The sequence below is a fragment of the Rhineura floridana genome, chromosome 8 (assembly GCF_030035675.1).
Source record: "Rhineura floridana isolate rRhiFlo1 chromosome 8, rRhiFlo1.hap2, whole genome shotgun sequence".
NCBI classification, from domain to species: Eukaryota; Metazoa; Chordata; class Lepidosauria; order Squamata; family Rhineuridae; genus Rhineura; species Rhineura floridana.
In genome coordinates this window covers 362,565-389,803 of record NC_084487.1, presented here as the reverse complement: position 1 = coordinate 389,803, position 27,239 = coordinate 362,565, and the positions used below count along the sequence as shown (strand labels likewise).

Here is a 27,239-nt window from a genome sequence, read left to right as displayed (position 1 = left end):
CCTCCAGCAGGAGCCCAGGGCAGCAAACAAAATCACTAAAAACAGTTTAAAACATCATAAAAACAGACTTTAAAATACATTAAAACAAAATAAGAAATCTGAATCTACAGCCAACAAGCATTATGTGCTGCAGCAAAATTGGATGGACCATCTTCATTTCCCTCTGGTGGATGCCCCAATTTAGGGATCTCTTGAACCCGTTCTTGAACCCTAAAGATGCAGATACTCAACTTAAAGATGTCAAATGGATACGGGTCTCTGGCGCATCCATGAAGCTAGTGCATTGTTAGAGTGTCGGCATCTGCTTCAGTTTTCGTCAGGCTGGAGGACCTCCTAGATGCTCCTCAACAGAACCAAGCTCAGTTCAGGAAGTCTTATTTAAAAGTTTTGAGAGCAGTGGCATTTATGGCGGAAGCCTGCATGGATGCTATGTAGTTCGCTGTAAGAACTCTCATTAGAAGATGTCTATGGTGCTGCCATTAGGAGGTAGATATGATAGCACACATGAATTTGGCTTCAGAGCTGTACGTAGAAGGCAAGCTATTTGGAGATGCAGTCTTGGACAAGGTTTGATAGAGTCCAGGGATGAAAAGAATGTGTTTCCCTTGTCCAAAAAGAAAGAGGAAAGGTGTAGTTTTCAGAACTCTTTTCATCTGTACACCTCAGCCCAGTCTTTCTTGGATCTAGGCCTGCAGGTAGGGCAGGAGATGTCAGTTCCACATGTCAGGGGTCATTGTCAGGGGTCTGTGGTCATCAGCTCCAGGAAATGGAGTTTTAGACCCTTTGAAGGCCCACTGTGAATTGTTTGCAAGGCCCTTTGAGGGTAAAGTTGCTTGCCTCTGTAGCAATCTTGATGCCTCATCCACATCTACTGTAGTCCCCAGTGAGGTGTCCAGTGCAACGTCTGTTGCAACTTCTTGGGAACCGTTTCAGTAGATGAGGCCTGATTATGGACCAACAATGTGACCGAAAAAGCCCATTTGAATCACCAAAGGAGCATGCAATAAAGAATTCTACAGGATGAGGTGTTGGTTCTTCTCCATTGGGTAGAAAATCACCTGGAGTTCCGTGTGGCAGAACACCTAAGAGGAATGGAAAATGAGCAGGCCAGTTGATTGAGTCGGCAGCAGCTGCACAATGGGAAATGGCAGTTACATTCAAAGGTATTCAGAAAGCTACAGGCCCGCTTCAGAAAGATGGCAGTGGATCTGTTTGCTTCTCGCACCAATTGCCAAGTAGAAAGGTTTTTCTCCCAGTACGTAGAACCCATAGCGGAGGCGGTAGATGCAGTCACCTCCCTATGGCCCCTTGGGCTACTGTACAGCTTCATCACCCGGATCTGGCATGGCTAAACCTTCATGCCGGGATATTGGAATGGGGGCAACTCATCAACGTAGGCCTGTCTGAACAGGTAGTGGAAACCATTATGGCTTCTCGTTGCCCATGTGTTACTCATCTCTATGAGGGAACATGAAAAGTGTTTTTGACTTGGTGCACAAGGAGCTGTGTACAGCCCCAAAGAGCAGGCATTCAGGATGCTTGGCCTTTCTGCAAGCTGCCCTCTCCATGGACCCTAGACCAAATACTCTTCATCGTCAGGCTCCAGCTTTATCCTCAGTACTATCACCATCACTGGAAAAGACCCTGGGTTCACACCCATTCTTAAAGTGCTTCCTAAGAGGAGGAGCCAGTGTAGTGGTTAAGGTGTTGGACTACGACCTGGGAGACCAGGGTTCGAATCCCCACACAGCCATGCAGCTCCCTGGGTGACCTTGGGCCAGTCACTGCCTCTCAGCCTCAGAGGAAGGCAATGGTAAACCACCTCTGAATACCGCCTACCATGAAAACCCTATTCATAGGGCCGCCCATAAGCCAGAATCAACTTGAAGGCAGTCCAAAAAAAAAAGAGGAGCTACCAGTACTTTTCCAGTTCTGTATCATTTCTCATCCTGGGACTTGCACAAAGTTTTTACGGCACTTCAAAACCACCTTTCAAGCCCCTGAAAAATGTGTTGCGTGTGTGCGTGTGTAGATCATACAAGGATGGAATCCAAGATCTGCATAGAACAGGAAATAAGCCAGGCCAGGCAAGTTTCTTGTAAGAGTCTTTACTAGGCAAAGACATTAGACACAGTTCTCTTCTTCACAGACATTTTCCCCCACACTGAGCCTCAACAAGATGTTCCCTTATTTACTTCCCAGCCAGCTTCTGACCTTGGCAAACCTGGCGCTCTGTTCTCACAGCTTAACCCTTCTGCTTCAGGTTTCACTCTCTCTGCTAAAAACCCTGTCTGTGAGTCTCACAGCATGCTTCACTGACCAACAGCCCCCACCTGAGGCTCACAGATTACAAATTACAAATTGTTCATTATTACATTTCTACAATATTAACTTTTCATTACAATACATATCAGTACATGGTTTGTTTTCTCACAGTTTCTATTTACATTTTCAGTTCAGTTCTTGTCTCTTTATTTCTTTATTCACACAGGTTTCACAGATTCATTTTGTTCACTTTATTTGATAATACATTTACATTTAATTCTTCAACACAAAATTGCCACATTAGATCCATTGTTTCTTTATCTATTGGTCCTTCTTTTTCCCATTCTACTGGATATTTATCTGTTCCATTATTCTGTTGTGTAACATTAAATGTGAATCTCTGTGGTGGTTGACCTTTCGTTTTTCTTTCTGACCTCCTGACATCATCTATTTCCATTTCTTCTTCACTCTCTATTTTACTTGGACCTGCACCTGTGTTTGCACTAGTACTTGGCATTTCTGCATCTTGCATTGTCATGTCTTCACTTCTCAGTCGTTTTACAGTACGTTTGCCACCATGTATTAAATCAGTCAATGCAGTTTTTAATGGAATTTGTTGTCCAAAAGGAACATCAGCTGCTTCCTGTTTGTTTGCACTATCTAGGATCACTGTTTGACTGTCTCTCCAAGGTTTGTCTATCACCTTTATGTTTCTGCATAACACTACTTGTTGTTTCTCAGGTAACCAAACTCTATAATATGAATTCTGAAATCCCAAAATGCGTCCTGCTTGAGCTCTTGAGCCTAATTTACCATGCCTTTTCTGTTTTACAACATGTACCCAGCATTTTGCCCCAAAACGTTCTATGTGTTTCACCCTGGGTTTTCTTCCAGTCAGTTTCTCATAGGGAGACATGCCTATTGTTCTGTGCATGAGACGGTTCTGAATATAAACAGTGTACAGAATACATTCACCCCAATAAGTGTTATTCATATCAGCATCTGCAAGCATTGCTCTCAATGAATCCTGCAATGACCGGTTCCTCCTCTCTGCCGTTCCGTTGGAGGATGGGCTGAAGGGAGCAGTGAGACTCTGTATTATTCCCTTCTTTTTCAAATATGTTTTAAATGAATTACTGGTAAATTCACCACCTCTGTCTGATCTGATATTCTTTATAACAACCCCATATTGTGTCTCTGTTCTCTGTATGAATGTCTTTAATTTCTCTTCTGCATCACTTTTCTTTTTCAATAAGAATACATGTGTAAATCTGGAGAAATCATCCACAATCACTAAATAAAACCTTGCTCCACCTTTTGAGCACTGAAAAGGACCAGCCAAATCTACATGTATGAGCTGATAGGGTTCAGTGGTTGTGCTTTCACATCTCTTATTTACTGGAGTCACAGTCATTTTTGTTTTGTAACATACCTCACACTCATCCACATGCTCACAATGTGTTAATTTCAAATCTTGACTATGCTTTGGGGTGTTTATAACTTTCTCATAATGTGCGTGTGCCAATTTTCTGTGCCATTCATGGAAACAATTATCATGTTTATCTTTATTTACTGCTATCCAAGCACACGTGTGTTTATCAAGATTGCACTCAACCATAAACATTTGGTTCTGTAATTTCCCTTGTATGCATATTTCACCATCTTTTCTCACAAAACATCTATCCCCTTCAAATGTAACTTTACAACCTATTTGAGCCAATTTTCTTACTGATAGAATGTTATATTGTAAACCAGACACCAATAATACATCTGTTAAAATTCCCAAATTACCCATCTTCAGCGTGCCTGTTGCAATCGCGTCCTGAGTCGATCCGTCAGCCAGATAAAGCTTCTCCTGCGTCGGCTTTGAAGTGTAAAATAAACTAGAGTCTGTGATTAGGCAATTAGACGCTCCACTGTCGAGAAGCCACTTAGAGTTGATGAGTTTATTGCCCTCCTTAGAAACAAAGTTCACGCTTGTTCTCTGACTTTCAAAGTCCCTGTTATTCCTCTTCTTTAAACAATGTCTCTGTATATGTCCACGTGACCCACAAAAATAACATATTTTATCCTCTTGCCTGTTTCTTTGAGTTTGTTGTTGTACATCCACAGTCTCTTTTATCTCTGTTTTCTTATTCTCTTGTCTTCTATTCCACTCTTGTTGAAGTTTCTGTTCCACAAAGTCCAAATTCAGATGTCCGTCAGGTAAAGTTTCCAGACTCGATACCAGGACATCCCATTTTTGATCAAATGAAGATAACAGGATATAGACCATCTGAATGTCACTATGATGCACTCCTCTATCTTGCAGCTCAGCATTTAATCTACGAAATTCAGCCAGATGCTCTGTCATAGTCACTTCATCTGTAAAACGCATCTGATAAAGTTTTCGTGCTAAACACAGCCTGCTCCCCGCAGTTTGCTGTACATGAGCGGCTCTTAGTTTCTCCCACATCTGATTAGCTGTCGGCTCATTACTCACCAGCAACAGTTGAGAATCAGATAGCCCCAGAGTAATAAAAGCCTTCGCTTTCTCATCTTTCTTCAACCACGCTGCTGAAGGAGCTGCCGGAGGGGGGTTTTCTACGACATCATTCAACTCTTCTTTAATCAGAACTGCTCTCATTCTCCATTTCCAGCTGGAGTAGTTTACAGCATTCAGTCTCTCCATCGGCATCCCGGATAACAGGTTTCCAGCCATGTTGCCCACTCTTACTTGCCTCTCACTCGCACTTTGTTTCTCTCTGCAACAACGCCACGTCAACAGCTCTCGAACCCGCTACCATGTATGATAAGCTGGGCCCATAACCCCTGTTGCGTGTGTGCGTGTGTAGATCATACAAGGATGGAATCCAAGATCTGCATAGAACAGGAAATAAGCCAGGCCAGGCAAGTTTCTTGTAAGAGTCTTTACTAGGCAAAGACATTAGACACAGTTCTCTTCTTCACAGACATTTTCCCCCACACTGAGCCTCAACAAGATGTTCCCTTATTTACTTCCCAGCCAGCTTCTGACCTTGGCAAACCTGGCGCTCTGTTCTCACAGCTTAACCCTTCTGCTTCAGGTTTCACTCTCTCTGCTAAAAACCCTGTCTGTGAGTCTCACAGCATGCTTCACTGACCAACAAAATGTCCCCCTTCATTTACTGTCTTTTAAAGTCCTTTTTCTAGTGGCTGTCACCTTGGCCTGTAGGTTCTCTGAAATCAACCCTCTTTTTATAGATAAGTACCTTTCAGGAAGACAAAGTGATTCTGTATACTTTCCCTTCTGTCCTAAAGTTCTGTCCTCCTTTCACTGTCAATAGGAACTTATTCTCCCTTCCTTTTGTCCATCACCCATTCATCCTGCAGAAAAAAACAGGCATTCTTTAGATGTAAGGAGGGCCTTAAAAGTATACATAGCCAGGACAAAGCCTTTTGCAAAGTGGATGACCTATTTGTCTCCTTCCATCCCACCACATTGGGGAAGAAAGTTACTACTTCCATGTTATTAAGATGACTAAAAGCCTGTATAGTGCTGGGTACAGTTCTTTGAACCTTTCCCCTCGAGCTAGAGTTATGGCTCACTCCACCAGGGCAGCTGCAACTTTAGCTGAGATCGTCTTACATGCATGGGATGATCTCAGGGCCACTCAGTACTGTGGGCTGGGCTGCTGGAAAGGAGGGTTTCCTTTTCTGTTCCTTTTTGCTACTGTTTTTTCTTGTAGAGAATATACATGGCAGAAAATACATGTGGTTAAGTGATGTTGGTTGTTTTTCGTGGGTTATTTCTGGCTTGTCATTGGAAAACTGAGCAGTAGAGCCAAGGGAAGACTAAAAGACTTTGAAAACATCTATCAGCATCTTTCTGCCTTCAGCTGCTAGGTGGAGCACAATACCCACCTGAGGTCATTTTTACATACACATAGAAGACTATTTCACGGTAAGACCAAAGGTCCTTTCTCTCAAGGAAGCTGGAATGATGCTTGTGTATCCAGCTAATTCTAGCTACCCTCCTTGCAAGGCACTGTGGTGATGAAGTTAATGTGGCCTGAAAAGAGGCTTGGAAGTAGCTGAGGCTGATTGAGGTGAGTCCCGAGATATTTGAGACAGCTGTGTAGTTGCAGCCTTCAGGAATGTAGCCCTCACTTTTCAGCCACCACAAATGTATCCTCACTTATTCTGGAAGAGTTGCTATTCCAAGTCACCTGTGATAAGTTTCAAGACTTGAGCTTGTCTTTGTGACCTGAGTTTATGTAGGCACTAGGACTCTGCCCCTGCTCATGTTGCTCACCAACCACCATCACTTCACCCCTCTAGGTCTCACCAAAAACCCCACACTAAACCATTAGACCGGGGTGGGGAACTTTTTTGGCTCGCAGCTTGTGGGTCAACTTTGACATGTGGGTACGGCAACCCACATGTCAATGACATGACCCAATTGTGATGCCACATAATTGGCAGGTGGGTTGCCCCACCCCCTATTAAACCCCCAACATCAGAGGTAAAATGGGACTGCTTGAAGGGTTGCAAAGTCTGCCCCTGCATTGATATTGTCAATCTTTTGTGATCCCCTGCTTCTCCTTTGCCTCCCCCCAATATCAGAGGTACAAAGGAACGCCAACCCTACCTACCCCAAACCCCCCACTGGCCCCAAGTGTCACCAAGCCCCCTCTCACCCTAGACCTGGCCAAGCCTCCTTCCCTGCAGCCATGACCAGTGCTCCCTCCTGCCCATGTGGATCACCAAGCCTCTCTACTCCAGTTCCCTTTAGATCTTCTTCTGTGAGGAGGAGGGAGGTGGAGGTGGCCAGCCGAGGCGTGCCACACAGGAACACTCAGGACAGACAGGCAGCTCCTCAGCAGCTGTCCTGTTCTCCTGCCACCCATCATTTCTTCTTCTGCAGCCTCCTTTAGTGAGGTAGGTGGCAGCAGCAGTTGCTGAGGAGCTGCGCTGGCCTGTCATGACTTTTCCTCCACAGCTTTCCTGGGTCACCTCCCCTATGTTCACCACCACTGCTGCTGCGATGGCACAGCAGCATTCAGAAGGCTGTTGTCACGCTGTAGTTTGCAGCACCATGTGTTGGCAGATGAAAGCCTTGGAAAAATACTATATGTAAGCCAAAGGAGGCAATCCAGTTAATCCTGGAGGCGCCCAGCACCTGTTGACATAGTGGAAAGTTAATTCAAGTTGAAAGTCCAGTTACCCTTTATTTGAAGAGACTGGATTGCCCACATAGGTCTCCTCTGTGTTGCATATTTAGCAGTGAGAACAGGTGGAGGAGGCATTGCCCACCTCCCTGGCTGTTTAAGGTGGGCCTTCTAATGTCTTCTTGAATTTCTGGAGGCTTTGGTTGTGTTCCTGCAGGTATCCCAATACGGCCTGTGAACTGCTAACCTCTGATGTGCCACAGATCAATGACAAGCTCGGAGGGGATGAAGCCTTGTTGAACATCCTCTATGATTTTCTGGATCATGAGCCTCCCTTGAATCCTTTGCTTGCCAGTTTCTTCAGCAAGACCATCGGCAATCTCATAGCGAGGAAGACGGAGCAGGTCAACTTCCTCCTCCTTGTTCTTGTGATATCTTGTAACCATATTTCTTTTTTTGTCTTGTCTATTGTCAGTCAGCCTCCTTTGGGATCTTTGCTTGTTTGGGTGGCAACTGAGGGTTAATTAGCAAAGATCTCAGATTGTGCCTGTTTTTCTTTTAGGTGATCTTATTTTTGAGGAAGAAAGCCCAATTTCTCGACTTGGTGCTGAAGCATATTGATACATCTGCCATGATGGATCTTCTCCTGCGACTCATAAGCTGTGTGGAGCCAGCTCAGCTGAGGCAGGAAGTGCTAAATGTGAGGGCCCCTGTGGCATCCCTTCGCTTTTTCTGTGCTGGAGGAGTCGAGAGCTATTTATTTAAGGCGTAACGGTTCACTTTTAGGTAACGGGGTGGGGTGGGGGAGTGAAAAGTGCCACTTGACAGGGCTGTGCTCTCCTGGCTCATTCTGATATCAAAGCCTTAGTCAGTGTACCTTTGCAAATGACAGGAGCAGAATTGACACTATCAGCTCTGACTTGCTTTTTCTATGTTTTTACCTATTATTATTATTATTACTATTATTTTATTTATTTATTCCCCGCCCTTTTTCCAAACTGGAACTCAAGGCAGCTTCCAGATAAAAATAAGTACATATCATTAAGAACCTATAAAAATATAAAACATATAAACCTATTTACCTATTTAAAGAAACTGAACTCTTGATCTGAGAAAACGTGTACCCTTTGTTAAAATGGCTAATCTTATACCTTGCATTCTTATGTGCCTCTCTGATTTTAGGAAGGGCTGAACCCTCCACTCACCCCTGTACCACTTACAGTTTTTAGCAGTCTCCTCCCCTCCCCCCTTCCGTGGCTGTGTAAGGGATTGATGTGATTGGAGTCGGGATATTTGGTGGCAGCATTAAGCTGCAGGATCACTTTCACCTTGAGAGCATTATTAATTAAATAATACACACACACACATACAGACCACTTGGGTGCCAAAATAGCATTCTCCTGCCTTTTTGGCTGTGTGGGGCTGGGAGGGAGGAGTCTTGGGAGCCTTTTTGCCTGTCTTGCTGAGTTTTTTTGGAGTTGCTTGTCCTGTAGGCCGCCTTTCCTGCTCTGCTCATGGCACGATGTGGACTGTAAACTTGTGTGTGTGTGCAAGTGTGTGGAGTGGAGGAGCATCTTTCCTTTGGCTGTGGTTGGGGGGCTTGGGCTAGCTGACTCCCCGTGGGTCTGTGATTCTGATTGGCCGAGGGGAGCCTCCTAAAGAGGATGGAGAAAATCCATCAGCTCTCTTCCTGGATCAGTGACTTAGGCTTGGTAGTGTTAGCTACAGGTGGGATTCTCACGTGGGCTGCGTCTCTTTCTGTCCTTCCCTGCAGTGGCTGAATGAAGCAAAGATCGTTCAGAGGCTTGTGGAGCTGATCCATCCCAATCAGGATGAGGATGTGAGTGTGACTTCCTGCTTGATGGGCAGCTTTGTCTGACTCTGCAATCAGCAGAGGGGGCACTTGCGCTGCCGCTGCCACTACTACTGAGAAGAGAGGGGGAAGGAGAGTGCTGGATGGGGGTGGGCAGGGTTCCTACTTCCTGACACACTCCCCACCCCCACCCCCTGGGTAGGGCAACTACAGTAGCCGCAGGGTTTTTTAGATTCCTGTTGAACAGAGAGGGAACCACAGCACGCTAGGGCAAGAGTTCCTGAATGAATCAGTTTATTTAAGCATAACACACGAATCAGAAAGCAGCTGTCATGCAGCAAGTTGTTTCACTTCTGTGTAGATGTTGTGATGCCCCTCTGGAGTAGACAAGTGGCCATTTCTTTCACCCAGCAACAGAGGGAGAGACTCCTTAGGCACACAAGCTTGTGTCTGCTCTTTGGCTTCCTAGTGATGGAGAAAGCACAGCCAAGTGCTCTTAGTGTTCTCTTTGTGGGGCGAGAGGGGGGGAATGATTTCCCTGAGTTCAGTCCAGGCTGGTTCTTATAGGCAAATGCTGCCATACAGTCTGGTATTAAATATGTACAAGGGTTAGTACTCTTTACAAATGGCTTGAGTGGCAAGGTGCATCTGGGCAAGTCTAGCCATCCTGGTTGTTTCAGGCAAGCATAGCCATTATTATTTGTGCATAAACTATGTCATCCAAGAGCATTGTTCCCTTGACCAATTTAAACACCACTTAGCTAATTTATTCTTGCTCCATTGTCTTGAACTCAGGGCAGGACGTGGGCCATTTTACCCCATAGAAACTATCAGAATCTTTCCACTCACAAGGTCCCTTTCAGATTTTGAGCCATTTTATCAGATCCTGGAGGTTCCATCCAGCCCAAGAGTTTTGGCATTCATGCAGTGTTAACACTTTATAGACCTACAGATATCAATACTTCCTATTTTCAATGAAATCTGCAAGGCAGTTGTGAGGTAGTATGTGGTAGGCCTCTTGACCTTTACCTGCTTGTGTTCTCCAGCTCTGTTTTTGAGAGCACCTTAACAGAAATCTTTACGTTGTGCTGCTTAACCCAGCTGTTTTGTAGTGACAACCTACCTAGGCATTTTGCTGGTGGGTGGCAGAAGAAGGAGAGCTGGAAGCTCTGATCAGTTCTGCTTCCAGGGCAGAATGAAGAATGGGCCACTCTGGTGGTGATGGTTGATTGTGGAAGGGAAGCAACACGGTTATGCTAGTTCCGGGCATTTTTGTTGAAGCACCATGAAAGAAGTGAGAGGTTGCCTTCTTGGTCCCAAGCATGGCCAGTCAGCCTGGCCTTTGCCTCTTGCTGTTCTTCAGTGCTGGGAGGAGGATGGGCCAGATACCTCTCTGCTTGCTGCTGGCACTGTCTCTATCTGTATAATCTGGGCTGCTGGAAGGAAGTGCTGTTTCCTTCTTCTGGTGTTAAGCTTCAAAAAATCATGGCACTTAATAGCTTGTCTTGTAACATCTTGCATTGGTCCAATCAGTGTAAAGCCCCAGCCTCCTTTAAGAGCTTGGATGGCCCTCCATGGCTTAATCCTACAAATGAGGCTTGCAAGAGAGGCTATCTGCCATGAAAAGCTGCTTTTGGTTGGAGGTGTACTGTTCAGGGGCCACAGTTCCAGTGGCACAGTCCTCAGTTGCCTAAAGGAGGGATGAGGAACCTCTGGCTCTCCAGCTCCCATCAGTCTTAGGCAGCATGGCCAGTGGTTAGGGATGATGGGAGTTATAGCCCAATAACATTTGGAGGGTCGTAGGTTCCCTATCTGGGAGCCAAAGGGTCTGATTCGGCTCTCCACCCACTGGAAATCATCAGCTTTTGAGAAAGCCCAAGGGGATCTGGGGTCATACAAGCCTGTCCTTAGTAGAGCTGTTTATCTGTGAGGCGTCAAAGTAGCAAGATAGACAAAGGTCGAATGTTTAACAGCCACTTTGGCAGGCTAGAAGATGTGGGTGGGAAGCCACTCATCTCTGTTGGTGTGTTCAGGATGCAGAAGGCAGAGAGGAGCTGTTTTCAAGTAGTACTTCAGCCTGGGGACTCCTTTGACCTTTATGAAACTGATTTCTTGCTGCGCTGCACCTTCTCTAGAGTGTAAGCCCAGACCAGCAGCTGAGTTGATAGGGGGCTGCTGGCTTTCTCCCTTGGCCTGGGCTTCTGTATGGCTGTTGGCTGTTTTGTCCTTTTTTTCTCTGAAGGCCTGCTTTGCCTCCTTGTTTGCAGAGGCAGTCCAATGCTTCCCAAACCTTGTGTGATATCATAAGGCTCAGCAGAGACCAGAGCAGCCAGCTTCAGGAGGTGGCTGAGCCTGACCCACTCCTTGCAGCACTGGAGTCGTAAGTACAGGTGGCAAAAGCCTTGTGGGAGTTCCTGGGAGTGGCAGCAAATGGTCTCTGCTGCTTTGTGAGTGACTGCTTTTAAAATGGCTTTGAAGAGTTTGCCAGCAATGCTGGGTAGGCTGAGAGTTGTTAGCTGCCTCTCCTGCCAAGCAAGGCTAGGCTGACATCTCCTCCTTGGCTGATGAAGAGCAAGTCTTCCAGTGGGTTGTTTCTGATTTGGATCTCCCAACTCAGTTCCCTTTTGTATTGATGCCATGTTGAAAGTCACTATGGGGTAATGGTTAGAGTTTTGGACTAGAAGAAGCGTGGCCACATCCCTGTTTAGTCACTGGGTGACCTTGGGCCATTCAGTTGCTCTCAGTTCAACCCGCTTCACTGAGTTGTTGAAATGGGGCTGGGATGAATAATGTACACCACCTTGGGCTCCTTGGAGGGACTGAAAGGAAACAAACCAAATAAATACCACTGGCTGCCACCTGGAAAAAGCTGATGGCCCAGCAGCAACCAGGCACAGGAAAAGAGCGGTAGCAGCCATTGGTTGCCCTCTGCAGGGGACACGAATCATTCTCCAGTCAGCCAGTCTGTGGTTGGAGGGTGGCGTAACAAAAGCAGATGTTTGGAGGGACCAGCCCCTGAGCCTCCCTGACCTGTGAATACTCCCTGCATTAGAATACCGAACCTCAAAAGCAGCTTTAACTTGTGCTTGTGGTGTTACCAGGCAGGAATGTGTAGAGCAACTTCTGAAGAACATGTTCGATGGACAGCAGACGGAGAGCTGCATTGTGAATGGGACTCAGGCGCTGCTGACGCTACTTGAGCCGAGACGTGCTGGGTGAGCAGGACTCCTTTGCTAACGGCTTTTGTTGCTGTACTTCTGTCTTGGCATTTGTGGTTGGGTGTGATCCGGGTGAATTTCTCAATAATCACCTCCACCCCAGAACATGCCACAAGGCAGACTCCAGTAAATCATTTAAACTGTGGGGTGCCTAGCCATCTGCTAAAAAAAAAATTGGGTGAAGTATATGAAATGTCCTCTTTTACAGGGCACAAATAGATGCTTGGTGAAAGGTCTCTAAGTGGAAGGATTTCCACATCATCTCCTGGAGCAGCAGCTAGGCAAATACAGGCGAATGCACTTGAGGTCCACTGTGGAAGAACACAAGTGAGATCCTGCAGTGGGACTAGACCAAAGTGTTTCCATCTAGACCATCATCCTGTTCCCCATCACAGTGACCCAGCAGTATGCTGCTGCTGCTGCTTCAAGGTCACAGGCATGTGGGGCATGTGAAAAGGATGGCCCTTCTGCCATCGCTTGTCTCATAGAATCGTAGAGTGGGAAGGGGCCTATAAGGCCATCGAGTTCAGCCCCATGCTCAATGCAGAAATCCAAATTAAAGCATAGCCGACATGTGGCTGTTCATCTGCCTCTTGAACACCTCCTGTGTTGGAGAGCCCATCACCTCCCTAGGTCATTGATTCCATTGTTGTTCTGCTCTTAGTTAGAAAGTTTTTTCTGATGTTCAGCCAAAATCTGGCTTCCTGCAACGTGAGCCCATTATTCTGTGTCCTGCACTCTGAGATGATCAAGAAGAGATCCTGGCCCTCCTCTGTGTGGCAACCTTTGAAGTACTTGAAGAGTGCTATCATATCTAGCCTCAGTCTTCTCTTCTCCAGGCTAAACGTCTAGTAATCTTCTTCTTACTGTGAAGTCTCTCACTCAGAGTGGGCCCAGTGCAGTGGTGGCACACAGAGAAATGCTGCAACCCCACCCCCTTCATGGTTTTTAACCCATAACTTCCATGCCAGCTCCAGGTCTTGCTTCACCTTACCCTAAAATCTGCATACCTGTGGCTAATTTGCGTCCTTCCAAATTCTGCTGGTTTTATGTTTTGGCCAAAATTTGTGGATGCTGCCATGATACAAATCTATGGTGTGGCCACACTTGGAATACTGTGTCCAGTTCTGGTTGTCTCACCTCAAAAAGGAGATCATAGAGCTGAAAAAAGATTCAGAAAAGGGCAATCAAATGGGTGAAGCAACTGCCCTATGAGGAAAAGTTACAAAAATTGGCCTTCCTCGGTTAGAGAAAGCAAGTAAGAGGAGACATAATACAGATGTATAAAACGATGCATGACATGGTGAAAGGTTTTCCTTCCTCTATCATAACACTGGACGTCGTCGACATCCAAGGAAGCTGAATGTTGGACGATTCAGGGCAGATAAAAGAAAGTCCTTCTTCATGCAGCGCGTAATGAAACTGGAATTCCTCCTACAAGAATTACCGATGTCTTTAAAAGAGGATTAGATATATTTGTGGTGGAGGATAAGGCTATTAGTGGGCAGTACCTGCAATGGCTGTGTTTTCCCTCCGCTGTCAGAGGTGGTGGCGATGGTGGGTCAGTGGGGTTCAGCTGTTTGAGCGGAGCAGAGCCATCGTCAGCCCTTCCTTTTCCTCCCCTTAGACTCTCCCGTGTGTTGATGAAGTCCTCCATCCACGCTGTACGGGAGTGTGTTTGCATAGAGCTCTCCAACTCCACCAGTGCGGCCACACATCTTAGCACAGGTCTTGGTAGGTCGTGGCTTTTTTCAGCTCAGGCCTTCAGCATAGTTTGTCTTTCTTCCCACAGTGTGGAGGGGCTGGTTGACTCTTTCTCTCAGGGATTTGAAAGGTCTTGCACTGTCAATAGCAGCATCTTGTGTGGTATCGAGCCACGGCTGAAGGACTTCCACCAACTTCTTCTTCACCCCCCCAAGGTATGGAGATTCTGCCTCTCTCTCCCTCTCAGGGCTGGCTGCTAAGCCCTTCAGTCTCCCTGTCTCTCTGTGTGCATATCCACAGGATGGGAGAGAGGGCAAAATATATCCAAAACCAGTTTGTATTTTGGTAATCCGTGGGGAAATCCAGGAAAGGTTTTGGGATTGCCCATCTAATTTGCTAACACTTCAGCTCAGCTGGGATTTTTAAGTTTAAGGCTGACATAGAGAAAAAAAAGCAAAACAAAGTGGTTTCTTTTATTGGATCAAAAGAGCATGAAAGCTTTCAAATTGCACAGGACGTCATCAGGTGGGAATCTGAAAGCTTGCATACTTCTACAGCAGCTGAAATGAGTCCAATCAATAAAAGAGATATCTTCCCCATTTCATATTTCTTTTAGTTTTGGACAGCCATGGATGAAGCTCTGAGTGTAGGTTCTGTGTAGGCAGATGGCTGCCTCCCTGAGAGTGTGGCTTCTGTCCCATCAGTTAAGAGTCATTCCTGCCACTGGGGGCTTCCTTGTTTTGATCACCAATGGTTAAAGTGCTGGACTAGGACGTGGGAGACCAGGCTTTGAATCCCCACATGGGGTGACCTTAGGCCAGTCACTGCCTCTCAACCTCAGAGGGAGGCGATGGTAAACCCCCTCTGAATACCATTTACCATGAAAGCCCTATTCATAGGGTCGCCATAAGTCGGGATCTACTTGAAGGCAGTCCGTTTCCATTTCAGTCTTAGTCTGGCCTGAAAAGCCGGTTTTCTCTTGGTGACAGGTAGCATCCATTTTGACTACCATTGGTGTCTTGGAAGAGCCGCTGGGGAATGCCCGTCTTCATGGAGCCCGCCTGATAGCTGCCCTTCTCCACAGCAACACACCCAGTATTAACCAGGAGCTGTGTCGACTTAACACAGTGGACTTGCTGCTGGTGAGTAGTGCCCTGATTGTGTGATTATAACATGGCAGTGCCTTCTGTGTGGCTTGTGCTGTGTCAGGAGGCCTGTTTACCTTTAGCGTGACTCCCCTGAAGGCATGTGTGGGGCAGCACTGGATCCCTGTTGTTCATCCTCCTGGATCATTCCACCTGAGGCCAGGCTGGGGGGGGGGGGAGATAACCTTTCACCTTTGAAAGGGCTGATCACTGTCCACCTTAATTTTGTTCCAGGATTTGTTTTTTAAATACACTTGGAATAACTTTTTACATTTCCAAGTGGAATTGTGTATAGCTGTTATACTGGCACATTCTGTGAATGAAAGCAAATTGGCCATGAGCAAGATGGAGAATACAGAGGGGACAGACGGGAACGAAGCCTTGGAAAACTCAGAAGCACCAGAGAACAGCAGCCCCAAGAACATCATGGTGACTCACGTAAGCCTGTTTGCATTGCTGTACAGGGAGCTGTAATGCTGACTGGGGCTTCGGGGGAAACGGATGCGCCACAGAAAGCAGGAAGAGGCTTCTCCAGGTGCCTGTCCTGTCCCTTCTCATGTCTTAAGCTCATCTGTACACTGGCTAGGCTGGGTCTCCTGTCCTTGTAGCATGTGCCCCTGCATCTTCAGCTTCTTTCCTCTGGCCTTCCCCAAACAGCCAATGGAAACAAGTCTCGTGTTACCTGAATGCCCTTCTGTGACTTCTGCACTCACTTGGGCTTTCCTACAAAGCCAGGAAGGAAAGCCCCCCCGCTGGCGAATGATGGTCGGCTTATCTCCCACCCCTGCTTCCTGTTTCCGTTTGGTCCACCAGAGGTGATTGGCCTGCGGCCTCCAAGGCAGCGAGTGTCTGTCTCATGTCTCACATCATCATCCCTCTATGAAGATGTGTGCTGGGCTGGCACAGGGATTCTGAGCTCCTCATTCGTTGGGCTTTAAAGTGATTTTAGGTGGTCAGCAGAATACAGAGGCGGCAGGGAGCATGTCTGAGGCCCGATTACAGTGGTGTTTTAATCCCTGTCCCCCCAGTTGCCTTTGTAGACTGAGGCCAGAACCAATGCTTTTTGTTCAAATGCAGTTGATGTTGACTTTGATGGTGGTGACTGATAACTTTGAAAGGCTCAAAAAGCTGCCTCTGCCTCTCCCTGAATCCCTGCCTTCTAAATCGGAGAAACTGTCACCTCTGCCAATGTTGCAGATGTCGTTAGTTCTGAGCTGTTTGCCCAGCCTGGCATGTGCTGGCTTCTCTGTGTGCCCCTCACTCAGAGGGGGGGAGCTCCATTGCACGTTTGGTCATAAAATGGGCAGTAGTGCTGATCATGGGAGAGTGGGCTGCTGGACTGAGTGTCCCCCGCAGGTAGTTGCCAGGATTATGAAGACCACCTGTCCTCCTGTTCTCACAGCGGCCAACCAGATGTCTCTTATGGGAAGCTTGGACTGCTACACCCCCAGCAAGTGCTGCATAGGCAGCTGGATTGGGGCAGGCTGTGTGGGTCCTGTTGCCATCTCACAAGCAACAAGGCTTGATGCGCCAGACTGAGATTTGATAGCTTCTCTTTTAATAAGAAAGTGTCATGAATGGCACAGCACAAGAGTAGCAAACTTGCTTACATTCCTAGATATTCCTTAGGCAAATTTATCCTCCAACAACCTTGAGAGATGGTTACTTGTTCAGTGGTGCTGAGTGGCTTTTATGGCAGGCTGGAGGGCTTACAGTATCTGGGGTCAGGGGTATGCAAACAAGTCCTGTCAGGGGAAAGGTGCTGGAACTTGGGTATCTTTGGTATGGAAGTACCTAGAAGGGGGCCTAATGGACTTAAGTTACAGAAGGGTAGTTTTTCTGCTGCAGATTAGGAGAACCTTCTTCATAGTAAGAGCAGTTTGCCAATGCAACCAATTACTTACGGGTGGGGGACTCTTTCTTGCTGGAGGTCTTCCAGCAGAGGCTGGAAAGCCATCTTTTTGAGGAAGAGGGGGATGCTTTATAGCTTTGGATTTCCTGCACCAAGCAGAAAGTTGGTGGCCAACAAGAGTGTTCTTCAACCTTCTGTCCCCAGATGTTCTTGGACTACAACACCCATCATCCTCAGCCAGCTTAGCCACTGGTCAAGGGATCATCATCATTATTATTATTATTATTATTATTTATTCAGTTTCTATACCGCCCACAGCCAACGGCTCTCTGGGCGGTGAACAACATAAATATAAAAATACAATAAGATAAAATCACATAATAATTACCACACACATAATAACAATTCTCAAAGCTAAAAACATATTACACAATTAATTTAGTATACCAGAGTGTTATAAATATACTAAAATATATTAAAATGCCTGGGAAAAGAGGTACGTTTTAACCCGGCGCCGAAAAGAAAGCCATGTTGGCGCCAGGCGCACCTCGTCAAGAAGACTGTTCCATAGTCATGGGAGTTGTAGTCCAACAACATTGAAGAGCATTGGCCTACAAGTACTTCTCTAGCTCAGTATGAGTTTGTGCTTTATTTAAATTTGTATTCCGCCTTACAGTCTCAATGGGTACCTTCTGGCTTAAATCTGGACCAGGGCTTGGTGGTGAGTAAATAAACAAGAATGCTCTGGTTATCTTGTAAGTCCATAAATATCCCATTTGGCCCTGGACAGTAGAGCTGCCGAGAAAGAACCTGGTGGGAGGAGAATGCTGAGAGCTTGGTTCAAGGCTCTAGAACTCCAGATGTGGACTCCTGATCATGCGGGTGGTTGGAGGCAGAGGCCGGGAGGCAGATGACTTATTCCTGATGAGAGCTCAGTCTTTGCTGAGCCTGTCTGTGCTTTCTTGGGCCTGCCACTGCTGCCTCCTCCTCACCACCACTCTTGCTGGCCCTTAAAGAGGCAGTTCTCTGGGTGGCCTCTAGCACTTTGCCACCTCTCTGTGATCTCTAGCCAGGCAGGTTGTCTGCACTGATCAGTGGGCACGGAGGAGTGCGAGGCTCCTGGGAGTAAGAACACTGGCCAGCCTCGCCATGGAATTGGGCTTGAGGGTTGCAGTCCTTGCAGGTCTGGGCTCAGGGCTCTAGGGACTACGAATGCTCTGTTGCGGGGATTGGGCTCAGTGTGTTTGGGTCGCTGCTCGAAGCTGGAGTCCTTGCCATAGGGGCCACCTGTGCTGTCCTGTAGTCCTGATGCGCCTGCCCTCTCTCTCGCCCTCTCTCCTCCAGCTGTTCCAAAAGTGCTTCCTTGTGCAAAGGATACTGGATGCCTGGGAGACCAACGACAAAATACAGTAAGGGGGCTTTATTGGGGGTCTGCACGTGCCCCCAATGTCGGTTGTTTATCCAAATACCCACATTCACCTGTGACTTTATGAGGCTGGTGTGCAGGAGAGGGAGCCCCAGAACTGACCACACTGACTGGCAGTGACTTTCCCCAGCTGTGTGCCCTTCGGCTGGAGAGGACAGGCAGTCATGAGGCTATGCCTGGCGCTTCTTTGCCTGGGGAGGTTTCCAGTTAGGTTGGTCTGCTCTTTCCACCCCCGCAAGGGTAATGACGACTTCATGACAACTCTCAGGCAGTTTCTTACTGACGTGGCTGGCACACCGTCGGAACTCTTGGACGCACAGGAGCCGAGCAAGCTGAGTTTCACTGAGCAGTTGGACTGCTGGGCCTGTGTAGCCCAGTATTGATTCTGCACTTGCTGGGAGCAGACAGTCCCAGCCTTGCTTGGAGATGCTATCAGGGACTGAACCTGGGAGCTTTTGCATGCAAAATGTGGCTCTTCCAATACAAAAGTGACCCAGGCAGTGGACTTTGCTCTGCCTTAGGTGTCCTCTCCTGCTGATTAAAGACCAATCAGCTCTCTGGTACGATGCATCCTGATGGCTCCCTAGCAGCCCCAGAAAGATCCCTGCTAAACGTGCCTGATGCTCCCGTCGAATCCCTGGTTGACCTGTTGAAAGCAGAGCTGCTCCTCACTATTCATTTTTTCAGGGCAGAAGGTGGAATGAGGCGAGGCTACATGGGCCATCTGACTCGGATTGCCAATGCTGTTGTGCAAAATGTGGAGAAGGCCCCTGGGCAGACCCAGATCAGCGACTTCATGAAAGGTAGGAGAGGTTGATGAGGAATACCACGCTTGAAGAAATGCCCCCCAGTGAGGCTTCCCAGACACTTGGGTCCCAACCCACCCCACTTCTCTTTTGCACATGCAAGCAGTTCAATTCCACCTCAGTATGGTTCTATTGATAGGCAGTATGTCTCAAAGAATCGTACAGTAGAGTTCGAAGGGGCCTACAACTCCACCAAGTCCAACCCCCTGCTCACTGCAAAAATCCAAATTAAAGTACCGTATATTCCGGCGTATAAGACGACTGGGCGTATAAGACGACCCCCAACTTTTCCAGTTAAAATATAGAGTTTGGGATATACTCGCCGTATAAGACTACCCCTGCTTATGACATGCAGGTACTTAGCAGGAAAACTGTCACTTATAAACTTATAAATATTAATATTTGGATTGTCCAGTTGTTTTGTTTTTGTGCCTAGGAATTACCACCAAAAACTGGGGAAAGATGTGAGAAATCTTTTTTTTAAAAGCAACATTAAATGCCTAGACTCTAGTTTCCAACACTATGGAGTATTTATTGATTGATTAAGAGAATTTATATCCTGCCCTTTTGCTGTTAAAAACAGAGCTCAGCACAGCTTACAAATATAGTAAAAACAATAAAAATACACAATCAGAGAAAAACAAGCCAAAATGTTAGGAAAAGGAGTCTTTCACACCACATGCTCAGTTCTAAATACTGTTGCAGCAAGTTTTACAAGTTCCTCCAGTATTCCACTGGTGCAGGCACTCAGACATTCAAAGTATCTGTATGTTTCTTAGGTTTTATAAAAGCAGAGCTTTGCTTAACTCAAAATTTCTTCTCCCTTTGATCAACCACATCTACACAGGATCCACCTCCATACTCAAAATGAAACTGGGCCTGGAAGTGTACAACAACCCCACACATACCTTGCTAATTAGATTACTAATGCCAGGATGTCTATCTTATCGACTACTCTCCTGCTCCCCTCCCCCCCCCAGGCATCATGAAAGACCCAGTCCTGGGCTCAGAAAGAAAATAAATATCTGGTCCTCTTCAAAGTATTGATAAGCCTCTTGTTTTAATTGAAATAATAATTATAAATTCTTGTTCTTATCACTAATGGGAGTTAATTATCTTGCATATGCTGCTGTTGCTTCTATGGCTGTAACGGAGTGAGGTTAAAGATAAGTGAAATGCAAATAGAAAAAAAAAATACAGAAGGCAGTAACACTTTCCTAAATGTAATACCATACAAACCACAACAAGATTCCTATAAGGCAAAAAACTAAGCATCTCACAACCAGTCAGGATTCCTAACCAAAAACCAAAAATATGATAAATGAAGAAATATTTATATAAGCATAACTATCAAATATATTTATTATTTACACAAACTGTAAAGATATTTATAGTGCAATCCTAAATTTATTTATTCAGAAGCAAGTCCCAGCATATTCAATGGGGCTTACTCAAACAGGGACAGAAATGCAACCTCAAGTGATAAGCAACTTCATTCACACAACCCAAAATTCCGAATCATACCACTTTACACTGTTTTGCAACTGTTTATACTTGTTTTTATGGTTATTGGATTTTAAATGGCTTTATTTCTTATTGTGAGCTGCCTTGGTTTGCAACCCTACCTCACAGGGGTGTTGGAAAGACTCCATACACACACGCACACACTGCAGATGTATAAATACATACAGCCCATATAATAGTTTATTGTCAAACCAATTGGTCATTGCAGAAAAATCAGTATTAGTTTTTAAAAAATCAGTATTACTTTCGTACAGAATTAAAACTGCAATACCTAAGTAAGCCCTGCCTACTTGCTTTAAAATAGGACTGGGGGGGGGCAGAAAGAGAACACAAACACAATTCTTTTTTACATTCACTCCAAAGTCCCATTGATTTTCAGCACATTCATAATCATGTCTACTCAAAAGTAATTCCTACTGAATTCAATAGGATTTACTCTGGACATATGGGATTAGCACTGTTTTTACCCCCAAAAGCAAGTATTGGGAAGGTTTTCAAAACACTGCCCGGGATCTGACTCCTACACACAACAGGGGGAAAAACTGAAATGTATATACCTACCCAATTTATGAGATTTTCAGATAAACAGGAGGGGAAACCACCATTTTCTGGCCTCGCAATGAGGTTTTGCAGACACTGCCACCAAACAAACACTTCACTGATTGGCTGAAATCCTGAACGGGTGGGGTTAAAGCTACAAAGTGCTATACAGTAGTTTAAAAAAAGATTTAACTGGGGGGGGTGCCTGACGTTTTTATATATATCTCAAGAACCGCACCACCTAGAAGCTTAATTTTTTTTAAAATGAAAGCTGAGAATCCGGGCCACCTAAGGGGCTAGCCGGGCGCCGGGTGGCATGCTTAGAATCCAGGTAAAACCCGGCTATCCGGGCAATATGGCAACCCTAATACAACGACACCCGGCGTATAAGACGACCCCCGACTTTGGAGAAGATTTTCCAGGCTTAAAAAGTCGTCTTATACGCCGGAATATATGGTATACCTGACAGATGGCTGTCCAGCTGCCTCTTGAATGCCTCCAGTGTTGGAGAGCCTACCACCTCCTTAGGTCATGGGTTCCATTGTTGTCTGGTTCTAACAGTTAGGAAGTTTTTCCTGATGTCCAGTCGAAATCTGGCTTCCTGCAACTTGAGCTCATTATTCCGTGTCCTGCACTCTGGGATGATTGAGAAGAGAACTAGATCTCGATGGGATTGCACTGTCATTCAAGGGCACTGTTAGATTTGATTCTGTTTTTAGAGGCCCAAGCAGCTTCCAGGGCACAAAGCACATTTCGCCAACTTCAGCTGGCACTTCTTCTGAACACACACACAGAGAGCGTGACCCTGACCCCAGTTTTCCATGCTCCAGGAACATCCCTTCTGTGTTTTCTTCCCTAATCCTATGGACTGTCACTGAGCAAAATGAAGCACAATTGATCTAATGAGGGTTAATGCATAGGCCAAGGTTTGGCATGGGGTGTGTGGGCCTTGTTGATAATAATTAGCAGCTAATTCACACTCCCCAGGGAGGCCTACCTGGCACCAACCTGGTTATCTTTTTAGTGCCAGGTGAAAAAGTTTTATGTGCTCAGGGTTTTTAGATGCTTCTACAACAAATAACTTTACATCTTCATGGCGCTGGTTTTATATTTGGTTTTTTTCTGCTTTTTAATTGTTTGCTGGTTTATAATTGGCAACCTTACTGGGGGGGAGTTCCTTGATTTGTGAGCCGCTCTGCAAGTCCCTCAGAGTGGAAAATTGGGATAGAAATGTAGGACACAAAATGAGAATAAACTGCCAGTGCTGCTGGTTAAAGACATTCAAGAGAAGATTATCTGAAGAGCTGGTAATAGCTGGCAAGAGAGACCCCCCTGGTCTCTCTTGTTCGTGTTCTGGCCCTCTGCAAGGCGGGAGGCAAGTCAGAAGTTGCAGGACCACAAATAACTCCGAGTAAGCAACTTGGTCTGATGAGGGTTGGGAGCAGACTTAGGCCTTTTAAGCCTCTGTCACCAGCCTGCCTCCTCCAGGCTCCCCCCCCCCCCTGAGAACCTCAGAGTCTTAAAGTGCCAACCACCTGGCCTGAAGAAGGGCACTCCTCCATTCCGTAGCCTCCCTCCTGGTGCACTCACTTGCTGGTGAAGTGTGGTGAGAGGCATGTGGTTCTTCAGACTTCAGGGAAGGTGCCCATGAGAGTCTTGGCTCTGGCCGTCTCCTTTGGGGGCTTCTATCTGGCAACCTCAGATCTCCAGCAGCCACCTCATAGAATAGTAGAGATGGAAGGGGCCTATAAGGCCAATCCCCTGCTCAGTGCAGGAGCCCTGAACTTGATCTGGCTCCTTAGCTGGTTTCTCTGCAGCCTCCAACTCTGTGCTGCTGAGTTCAGGGGTCACGGTGTTCTTGGCAAAGGCAGCTTCCATGGTTAGGAGGAAAGCCAATTGCTTCTTATGCTTACCCAGAGGGCAGTGGGACATTTGGCAAGTGTGGTGAGCAGAAACAAGGAAGCAGGGCAGGTTCTTGTGTTTGCCTCAGTGTAGCCGTGTAGAAGACAGGAGCCCATTTCTGGAATTCTTTGGGGCTTAGTTCTGAGCTTGAAGGCCGTTTCCCTTTCTCCGAGCATTGTAGTGGGCAGGCCATGGCATACGTTTGGCTCCCACAGAAGTCTCTGTCTTACACACATGCCTGTTAGATGAAGGTGAACAGCGTTTCCTTCTGTGCTGAAGCACGTTCTTCCTCCCATCAGTAGGGCTACATATTGGGGATGGGGACTGGCTGTTGAGCTTCTGGCCCCTTCTGCAGGGGGCTCCCTTAAGTAGGATTGCACCTCACCTCGGCTGCTTGAGCTCTGAGCCCCAGGCCTGCTTTTTTGTTCTTTTTCAGGGCTACCTGAGGATTGCAGAGGGCGGTGGGAGAGCTTTGTGGAGGAGACGTTGATGGAGGCAAACCGGAGGAATACAGTAGACTTGGTGAGATTGCCTCAGCTTCCTTCCTCCCACTGTCTTTGGAACCACTGTTTTGGGTGGCGGATTTTCTGAGGAAATGTCCAGCGTTCAGAGTACACCATAGAGCAACGTTTGGGCTCCCTTCTCAGTATTGGAAGTTGGTTCTAGTTAGTGACTCGTGGGCCTCTCCCAGGCCACCCAGAGGGGTGAGAATGGGAGGACCAGGGGCTGTTGGCTGACATTCATACTAGTTCTCTTTTCAGGTGAGTACCCACCACCTGCACTCCTCCAGTGAGGACGAGGACGCAGAGATGGCCTTCCCCAACGAGCTCTCTCTCCAGCAGGTAGCGGGCCTTCCTTGTTGACCCCTGCGTAGTGCATCCTCTTGCTCTTGCTGTTAGACGTTGGCCAGAATAGCTGTTCTCTGGGGGAGGGGGGCTCTTCCCGAGGGCCTGCCCCAGGGGATCGTTTGGGCTGTGCGGTAAGGGGATGAATGCCTTCCAGCAGATGTCCTTGGAGTGGGGCCCTTTGTGTGCTTGTGTGATGCAGTGGTCATATGTTGGGGGTGGTCTCTGACTTGTCTTGCCCCTTTGGGTGTGTCTTCCTTCTGCTTGTGTCCAGAGTGTGCCTGGGAAGGTTGTTCCCTTGGCAACAGAGGAAAGGCTGGTTCTCTTGCCAGTTGGAGAAGACAGGCCTGTGTGCTAGAGGGACAGTGGGCTGACTCTGCGTAAGATGCCTTCCTGTGTCCGTGGAAAAGGGCAGAGCTTGTGCTTTGCTTGCACAAGGCACTAAGTGCAGCCCACAGCGAAAAGATCTCGGGGAGCAGGACTGGAAAGAATGGATGGACTGACTTGGTATAAGGCAACTTCATATGTTCATAATCATGGTAGCCAAAGGTTTTGTATGTCTCTCCTTTTCTGGGGTACTTCTGATTCGAAGATTAAAGTTCAGAGGTCAGGAAGTCACTATTCAACAGGACTATACAGGTGTTGGTCTTACCTTACAAGTGGCTTAGGGCAGGGCTGTTGAAGGACTGGCTGTTCCTGGTGTTGCAAGCCGCCTCTGAGGCCTGATTCTTCAGGTCATAGCATCAGAGACTAGTAGAGTTGAAAGGGGCCTATAAGGCCATCCAGTCCAATCCAATCCCCTGCTCAATGCAGGGATGCAACTTAAAGCATGCCTAACAAGCTGCTGTCCAGCTGCCTCTTGAATGCATCCAGTGTTGTAGAGCCCACCATATCCCTAGGTAATTGTCATATGGCTCTAATAGTTAGGAAGTTTTTCCTGATATTCAGTCAAAATCCGGCTTCCTGAAACTTGAGCCCATTATTACGTGTCCTGCACTCTGGGATGGTTAAGAAATGATCCTGGACCTCCTCTGTGTGGCAACCTTCCAAGTACTTGAAGAGTGCTATCATATCTCCCCTCAGTTTTCTCTTCTCCAGGCTAAACATGCCCAGTTCTTTCAGTCTCTCCTGATAGGGCTTGTTTCCATTCCCCTGATTATCCTTGTTTTCCTCCTCTGAACCAGTTTCGGTTTCTCTGCATCCTTCTTAAAGTGTGGTGTCCAGAACTGGATGCAGTACTCAAGGTGAGGCCTAACCAGTGCCAAATAGAGGGGAACCAATACTTCATGCGATTTGGAAACTATACTTCTGATAATGCAGCCTAAAATAGCATTTGCCTTTTTTGCAGCCATGTCACACTGTTGGCCCTTATTCAGCTTGTGATCAACAACAATCCCAAGATCCTTCTTGCATGTAGTTTGCTGAGCCAAGTATCCCCCATCTTATAACTGTGGATTTGGTTTCTTTTTTCTAGGTATAGAATAGGCAGTCCTATTAAATTTCATTCTGTTTTCAGCCCAATGCTCCAGCCTATCAAGATCCCTTTGAATTTTGTTTCTGTCTTCCAGGGTATTAGCTATCCCTCCCAATTTTGTATCATCTGTAAATGTGATAAACATTCTCTGCATTTTCTCATCCAAGTCATTAATAAAAATGTTGAAGAGCACTGGGCCCAGGACTGAGCCCTGTAGTACTCCGCTCGTTACCTCTCCCCAGTTTGAGAAGGAACCACTGATAAGCACTCTTTGAGTACGATTCTGGAGCCAACTGTGGATCCATCTGATAGTTGTTCCATCCAGCCCACATTTAGCTATCTTGCTAATCAGAATATCATGGGGCACTCTGTCAAATGCTTTTCTGAAGTCAAGATATATTATGTCCAGCATTCCCACAGTCTACCAGGGAGGTTACCCAATCAAAAAATGAGATCAGTTTAGTCTGGCAGAATTTGTTCTTGATAAATCCAGGTTGGCTTCTAGCAATCACTGCATTGTTTTCAAGGTGCTTACAGATTGACTGCTTCATAATCTGCTCCAGATTGATCCACCATCTTCTGTAGGGATTCAGGCTGTGATGGGAAATGGGGCCTTTCGTCTTGTGGCTCAGTCCCTGAAATTCCTTCCTTTGTCCAGGCCTTTCAGTGTGACATTATGTTGTTTTGGTTTTATGCTGGCATTTTATTTTATTGCTTTGCTGTGTATGGCTTAATTGTGATTTTATGCTTTGTTGCATAAATTGTGATTTGCTATTTTATTATAAGCTCCTCTGGCAGCATTTGCTGAAGAGCAGCTTATAAATGGACTGTGGAGGGCAGGACAAAGAGCCATGCAGTGTGCTAAACCTCCCTGCCCGGACTGTTCGGAAGGCAGGCACAGTCTCTGTATGTATGCCTTACTTAGAGCTAGAAATGTGATTTTCATTATATAAAAGCAAGGGGAAGGCTTTGGAGTGCTAAGAAATCCACTGCCCAGATGCTTTTGCAGCAGCCCCATAAATTCGGCAGCAATGGCTGGGACTGGGACTCCAGGGAATACTTACTTTTTACACCCTGCATTTGTAACCCCCTTTCTGTCTTACAACATAAAAATTATAACATACTCAAACAGTTAAAAGTGACAGGAATGACAAAAATATTCCCAACAAATTCTCAACCAAGTACCAAAACATCAACTATTTGGTAGGCCCAAGTGCTTGCCAAAATAACACCTTTTTTATTTTGTTTTCATTTCTTTGCAAGATGGGGTGGAAGAGGGCAAGGCAGGCCTCCTGTGGCAGGGAGTTCCACAGCCTTGGTGTAGCTGCCAAGAAGACCCTCTTTCCATGTCCTAATCAGAAGCTGCTCAGGTGGAGAAGAGTCAGCGGCCTCTTTCCTCCAGCAAACCGCAGTGAACGCATTAGCTCTTGTGGGAGGAGGCAGCTTTTGTTGAGTGTGTCCCTCTTTATGGAAAATGAAGAGCCTCTGCTTAGCCTTGAGCAATGCTTCACTGGGGCATTTGGGGGAGGAGCTTTGGGAGGGGCTGGGGTGGGTGGTGCTTTGCGGAAGGGCCGTAGCTCAGTGGCAGAGCACCTG

At 46.5% G+C, this 27,239-nt stretch overlaps 1 protein-coding gene across 10 annotated transcripts in view; it reads left to right on the top strand.

The window, feature by feature from the left end:
- The window catches only part of PPP6R2 (protein phosphatase 6 regulatory subunit 2), a 118,385-nt gene that overhangs the window by 47,836 nt on the left and 43,310 nt on the right, over positions 1 to 27,239 (top strand). For all 10 annotated transcript variants that reach the window (XM_061637929.1, XM_061637924.1, XM_061637926.1 and 7 more), the window contains 12 exons: positions 7,612 to 7,798; positions 7,957 to 8,094; positions 9,169 to 9,234; positions 11,475 to 11,587; positions 12,309 to 12,422; positions 14,218 to 14,344; positions 15,119 to 15,271; positions 15,509 to 15,712; positions 18,471 to 18,535; positions 19,240 to 19,355; positions 23,761 to 23,846; positions 24,086 to 24,166. In XM_061637929.1, the coding sequence (XP_061493913.1) occupies positions 7,612 to 7,798; positions 7,957 to 8,094; positions 9,169 to 9,234; positions 11,475 to 11,587; positions 12,309 to 12,422; positions 14,218 to 14,344; positions 15,119 to 15,271; positions 15,509 to 15,712; positions 18,471 to 18,535; positions 19,240 to 19,355; positions 23,761 to 23,846; positions 24,086 to 24,166 (1,450 nt within the window). The remainder of the gene's footprint in view (positions 1 to 7,611; positions 7,799 to 7,956; positions 8,095 to 9,168; positions 9,235 to 11,474; positions 11,588 to 12,308; positions 12,423 to 14,217; positions 14,345 to 15,118; positions 15,272 to 15,508; positions 15,713 to 18,470; positions 18,536 to 19,239; positions 19,356 to 23,760; positions 23,847 to 24,085; positions 24,167 to 27,239) is intronic.